Source organism: Pelodiscus sinensis, chromosome 14 (assembly GCF_049634645.1).
Source record: "Pelodiscus sinensis isolate JC-2024 chromosome 14, ASM4963464v1, whole genome shotgun sequence".
NCBI classification, from domain to species: Eukaryota; Metazoa; Chordata; order Testudines; family Trionychidae; genus Pelodiscus; species Pelodiscus sinensis.
Window position 1 is genome coordinate 30218928 of NC_134724.1, and position 7013 is coordinate 30225940.

At 37.5% G+C, this 7013-nt stretch overlaps 1 protein-coding gene across 9 annotated transcripts in view; it reads left to right on the forward strand.

The window, feature by feature from the left end:
- RNF111 (ring finger protein 111) overlaps positions 1-3372 on the forward strand; it is an 82756-nt gene extending 79384 nt beyond the window's left edge. For all 9 annotated transcript variants that reach the window (XM_025189955.2, XM_075897333.1, XM_075897332.1 and 6 more), the window contains one exon: positions 597-3372. In XM_025189955.2, the coding sequence (XP_025045740.1) occupies positions 597-714 (118 nt within the window). In that variant the 3' untranslated portion in view covers positions 715-3372. The remainder of the gene's footprint in view (positions 1-596) is intronic.
- Positions 3373-7013: the final 3641 nt, after the last annotated feature.

The following is a 7013-nucleotide window of genomic DNA, read 5'->3' on the forward strand; positions in this document are numbered from 1 at the left end:
CACTCCAGCTCCCACCCCTCACTGCTCCCCCCGTGGGGCTAGAACTCACAAAATCTTCTAGCCAGGGCCTGATTGATTTTTCTGTGGGTCAGTAGCCTCTGACCCAAAAAAGTTTCTCCATCCCTGCTCTAGACAGTGAAAGTCCTCTTAATACAGTGAGCTGATTAAACAGCACCTTATGAGGGGTGGAGAGGCAAATGGTAGGTTAATTGTTAGTCAGCTCATATCTTGAGCCAGGACTGACAAACTAATAAAAAAATAGAAATAATAATTGCAGGTTCTATTAGTATCCTTTTTAGAATCTTTCTGTGCTGTTTGCCTCACTATCCTGGACAATGGATTTCACAGGTTAATTCTACGCAGCCCAGTTCTACAGTATGCATATCGCTGTAACAGCATAGTCTCTCCCATAATATGCTGCATAAACACGTTCTATCATTTTTTATTTCATTGACACTTGATTTAATCAGGTATATCCCTTTGTTCTTTTATTTTGGCTGGTGCTAATTTTTATATATAAAATGAGATTTGTGCAGCAAGAAAATATTTACAGTGTTGTTAGTCTGTTAAAAATTAACTTTCTTTTCTGGTAACAGGCGTCTTCCATGTATGCACCTTTTCCACCAAGTGTGTGTAGATCAGTGGTTGATCACTAACAAGAAGTGCCCCATCTGCAGAGTGGACATTGAAGCTCAGCTGCCAAGTGAAAGTTGACACCATTTTCCAGAACTTTTATTCTCCTTTTCACTCCCTTCCATCCTTCCTGGTACTGCAGTCTACCAAAGATGGCATGACTTACCTGCGCAGATATGGAAGCATTGATCCTAGAGTGCTGTCTCTGCTATATGGTACAACTAATGCTAGACCTACAGTTTATGTAGACAGTTGAGTTTCAATGTATTTATAAAGCTTTTTTAGGTTTTACATTTTTTTCTTTTAATTCGTTTTACTGTATTTTGCATGGTTCTTTGTATTGCATTTGTTTGCACATATTATGGGCTTTGTGACCCCAAACTTGCAGGCAAGATTAGCTGCTTTAGTAAGTAGAATTGTGTGTTGTTCCCTTCCCTCCCAAACATAGTATCAGGCTTTGAGAATATAATTTCACTTATTACTAACCTTGGATTTCTTAATTTAATCAATCATGTATTTTAGTTTAATGTACAAAGATCATCTAGAAAAGAATAATATTGTATATTAAGACATTCCTTAATTAGGAAAAAAGGCTGCTGTATATTTACAATATCAGTTTTGAATCAAATACCATCATTAATACTGGGAACAGTATATTCAGTCTGACTGATACAGCTGGTGTACTCATCACCAGAGTTTTGTCTGATCAAATTTTTGTTTTTCAACTCTCAGCACAATACAGATATATTTGAATGTCAATATTAACATTTAGACTGCTGTTCAGATTGTATTTATCATTTTCTTACAATGTCTAGAAATTTTAATCCCTAACTTAATATTTGTTGCTGTGAAACAGCTTTAATGAACACTAAATATTGATTTCAGTTAGCTGGATTGTAGATACTTGCAGATTGAATGCATTTTTAGGGAAACAAAAATATGTAGAATTTTGTTCAGTCTTCTGCTAAGTACATCAAATTACCTGTGCACATTGGTTATGTAAAGCCTTTTGATCAGGGCCTAGAATTGGAATTCTTATGGCAGGATCCATGCATTCTTAGATGTTCTAAAGATCCCAGATCTCTCATAGGATTTTTTTAGTTGTAAAATCAATAGTCAGCTAAATCCACCTGTCACTTGTTTTGTCACTGGTAACTTGAAAATCTGTAAATCTCTGTAGAAACTGACACAAATTATGTGATTTACCTTGATCATAGATTCCCGCTTTATAAATTACCAACAGTCCATCACTGATTGAAAATATTTTCTATAGTTAAGATTTGCTGCATAATATAGTATATAGAATTAAATTAATGTACTAACATTTCTCCTTTGGAGGAAGTTTGAATCCACTTTGGGACAAGTTCCATATCAAAATACTTCAACAAACAGTATAGTATAGTTTATTTAAAATGTGTTTGAGAGGCTCAGGAACATCAAGACAGTAGTACTGTCACAACCTGGGAGAGATGTTCCTATGGGATCATATATTAACATGTCAATAAGCTTGCTTTAAGCCACCTGCTTTGTAAGTGGATTGAATAATAAATACCTTCAGTTTCCCTTGTCTTGTCATTCGTAATCAGTTAAGTGTAAAACAATTTACAGTAAAACACAAATCAAAATGTTTTGTTTACACTAAACAAATTGTGTTCCATTTATAAGTGTGACCTTATCTAATTTGATGCCTGTTTGGTTAAAAGCAGCTTCCCCTTTTTTTTAAATCCTTTCATGTCAGGAGTAGCATTTTCCAATTCAATGTCCATTGCTGGCAATAGACTTAACACTTCTGGCACTAAGGCATTAAGCAGGGATAAGTTTTGTCCTAATAGTTGCTTAAGAAGTTTAAAATGGACATTTTAAAGCCTACTTTTTGCATTCTTTAAACTTAATTTGAGACTTAAACCACTTTTGTGTTTGATTTAGTGGAGTGGAATGAAGGGGATGAGAGAGAAAGGTAACATGATTTGGCTGCACCAAACTGTCATGGTTTTAAATGGAAGCTTCTTAGAAAATGAGGCTAGAGCAACCTGTGTCTGGGTATGAAATTGAAGCTGTAGTGGATAAAATTAACTGGAAAGACCAAATAGGAACTCTCTTCCATTCTCCAATGCATATGAAGAGAAAAGGAGAGGAGGTAGCTTTTAAAGGGTGCACCCCAAGTGATGCTTGAAAGTGGGAGGATACTCCTGTTTAAAGTTACGTCATAGGTACTTAGAGACACAGAAATAACTGAGACCCATGGTGCACAATGAGTCAACTTTGGCATGCCTTCCAGGAATGAAGAAGCACAGATGTTTAAAAAAAAAAAAAAAAAAAAAAGCACCAGATTTTGGTGTCTGGTACTAGAGGTATTTAAGTGGCCCATGAATTGACCTATTTTATAACTGCTACTGTCTTGCTTTTAAATGTATACATAACATATTGTAAAGTGTTGTTTAACAGTTATGTGCCAGGAATCACAGTTCCTGCTATGTGCTAATGCAGGAACTAATAAACCTGCAACCTACTCCTATTCCAGAAAGTTGTGACCCGATATAATTTAGGGGAAGGAAAATGAATGGGTTTTGGAAATTTCCACCACTTACTGTGCTTTACTTGCTTAGATGCATTGCCTTAAGTTTCCTGCAGCATCTTTGACTTAAGAGTCTCAACAGTATGCATCAAATTACTTTCATATAAAATTCCATTGTCAAAAGAAATCTTTTGTATGCAATAAATAAAATGTTAGACTGATAACATGAAGTCTGTTTTTTCATTAAAGTGTTTTTCCTCCCTTTTGCCTCCTAGTTTATAAGCTCTTCATTTGAATAAATTCTTTGGCATAAACTGTTTACTTGCATCCTAACAATGGATATGTCTGTTGGAATATCACAATCCAAGGGTGAAGGATTAAATATTTTATAAAGCTCCAGCTATACACAAAATTCACTATCTTAATTAAAACAGTGGGTTGTTTGAAATGATATATTCCTAGCATTTGTTTTCTTTACAACTAAGAATTCATGCAAATTATTACTAGAATTGTTTTTCTGTACATAAGAACACTTTGATATCTTTTGCATTCAAAGTGTAAAACCAGTGGTTAGAGAACATAAATTAATACTTGCATGGTATTAGATATCGATGCTGCATAAGTGACTGAACCACAAAATTGAGTCTAGAATATTGAGGGAGGGGGATTTTCAAATGGCTTCATGTTGATTGTTCAACAACAAATCCAACATGTTCAATAGAATCGCTATGGAGAGTAATTCCATGCTCCAATAATAAGAAATTAGCAGTAGGGATATATTACTGACCACCTGACCAGGACAGTGATACTGACATTGAAATGCTAAGGGAGATTAGAGAGGCTACCAAAATAAAGAACTCTATAATAATGGGGGATTTTAATTACCCCCATATTGACTGGATACATGTCACCTCAGGAAGAGAAGCAGAGATAAAATTTCTCAATAGCTTAAATGACTGTTTCTTGGAGAAGCTGGTGCAGGAACCCACAAGAGGAGAGGCAATTCTCAATTTAGTCCTGAGTGGAGTGCAGGATCAGATCCAGGATATAACCGTTACAGGACCACTTGGGAATAGTGACCATAATATAATAACATTCATCATTCCTGTGGTGGGAAGAACACCTCAGCAGTCCAGCACCCTGGCATTTAATTTCAAAAAGGGGAATTACGCAAAAATGAGGAGGTTAGTTAAACAGAAATTAAAAGGCACAGAGACTTAAAAGGCACAGAGGCTAGAGCCAAATCCCTGCAAGCTGCATGGAAACTTTTTAAAGACACCACAATAGAGGCCCAACTTAAATGTATACCCCAAATTAAAAAACATAGCAAGAGACCTAAAAAAGAGTCACCGTGGCTTAACCACCATGTAAAAGAAGCAGTGAGGGACAAAAAGGTATCTTTTAAGAAGTGGAAGTCCAATCCTAGTGAGATAAATAGAAGAGAACATAAACACTATCAAATCAAGTGTAAAAATGTAATAAGAAAAGCGAAAAAAGATTTTGAGGAACAGCTAGTCAAAAACTCAAAAAGAAATAATGTTTAAGTACATTAGAAGCAGGAAGCCTGCTAAAAAACCTGTGGGCCCCTAGATGATCGAGCTATAAAAGGAGCAATCAAGGACGATAAAGCCATTGTGGAGAAACTAAATGATTTCTTTGCTTCAGTCTTCACGGCTGAGGACGTTGGGGAGATTCCTGAATCTGCACCGTCCTTTGTGGGTGATGAATCTGAGGAACTGTCCCGGATTGAAGTGTCAGAGGAGGTTTTGGAACAAATAGAAAAACTTAATGTTAACAAATCGCTGGGACTGGAATGGCATTCATCCAAGGGTTCTAAAAACTCAAATGGGAAATTGCTGAGCTATTATCTGTGGTTTGTAACCTATCCTTTAAATCTGCTTCTGTACCTAATGACTGGAAGGTAGCCAACGTGACACCAATATTTAAAAAGGGCTCTAGAGGCGATCCTGGCAATTAGACCGGTAAGTCTAACTTCAGTACCGGGCAAATTAGTCGAAACACTAGTAAAGAATAAAATTGTGAAGCATGTAGAAGAACATAATTTGTTGGACAAAAGTCAACATGGCTTCTGTAAAGGGAAATCCTGTCTTACTAATCTGTTAGAGTTCTTTGAAGGGGTTAACAAACATGCAGACAAGGGGGAATCCAGTAGATATAGTATACTTGGATTTTCAGAAAGCCTTTGACAAGGTCCCTCACCAAAGGCTCTTGTGTAAATTATATGGCCATGGGATAAGAGGGAAGGTCCTTTCTTGGATTGAGAACTGGTTAAAAGACAGGAAACAAAGGGTAGGAATAAATGCTAAATTTTCAGAATGGAGCGGGGTAACTAGTGGTGTCCCCCAAGGGTCAGTCCTGGAACCAGTCCTTTTCAACTTTATTCATAAATGATCTGGAGAAAGAGGTAAGCAGTGAGGTAGTAAAATTTGCAGATGATACAAAACTGTTTAGGATAGTCAAGACAGAAGCAGACTGTGAGGGACTCCAAGAAGATCTCACCAAACTGAGTGATTGGGCAACAAAATGGCAAATGAAATTTAATATGGATAAGTGTAAGGTAATGCACAATGGGAGAAATAACCCCAACTTATACGTACAGTATGATGGGGGCTAATTTGGCTACGACAAATCAGGAAAGAGATCTTGGGAGTTATTGTGGACAGTTCTCTGAAAACTTCCACGCAGTGTGCAGCAGCAGTCAAAAAGGCAAATAGGATGCTAGGAATTATTAGGAAAGGGATAGAAAATAGGACCCAGAATATTTTACTGCCCCTGTATAAAACTCTGGTATGCCCACATCTTGATTACTGTGTACAAATGTGGTGGTGTCACCTCAAAAAAGATATTTTGGCTTTGGAAAGGGTTCAGAAAAGGGCAACTAAAATGATTAGGGGTTTGGAACGGGTCCCATATGAGGAGAGGTTAGAGAGACTGGGACTTTTCTGTTTAGAAAAGAGGAGACTGAGGGGGGATATGATAGAAGTCTATAAAATCATGAGTGGTGTGGAGAGGGACCGATAAAGAAATTAATAGGGAGCACGTTTAAAACTAATAAAAGAAAGTTCTTCACTCAGCGTGTTGTCAACCTGTGGAACTCCTTGCCAGAGGAGGCTGTGAAGGCTAGGACTATAATAGAGTTTAAAGAGAAGCTAGATAATTTCATGGAGGTTAGGTCAGGTCCATAAAAGGCTATTAGCCAGGGGATAAAATGGTGTCCTTGGCCTCTGTTTGTCAGAGGCTGGAGAAGGATGGCAGGAGACAAATCACTTGATCAGTCTTCGGTCCACCCTCTATGGGGCACCGGGTGCTGGCCACTGTCGGTAGACAGGATACTGGGCTAGATGGACCTTTGGTCTGACCCAGTACGGCCGTTCTTATGTTCTTATATAAATAATGTGAGTGAATTGAAAAGTAGCTTCTGAAGTGAGAATGTATATGCGTCGTGCTGATTCAAAATCAGTGGTGATAGTACCATGTTTTGGGGCTTACCTTTGATTTACTTTGACTTCCACTATTTCCCTGAAGTATCTTGAGGTTTTTTCCCCCCTCAAGCAAGCAAAATTTTTAACTCTTGTCAGCACAAATGCATTGTACCATTGAATTTGGGGAAAGCTTCAATATATGAGGACTGCCTTTCTTACCATATTTGTATGGCTTTTACTTCCATGCAAACAGCTGAGGTATTGCCAGTACAAAAATGCATGTACTATAACAAATGCTAGCTGTGGAACTCCATATTAAGTCATGTTAAAAGTCCATTCTCTAAATCGCCTGAAGGGCAGACCTCCCAATATACCACTGTCCTAGTCCGACTGTAATGAACTATAAACTTAACTGACTGAAG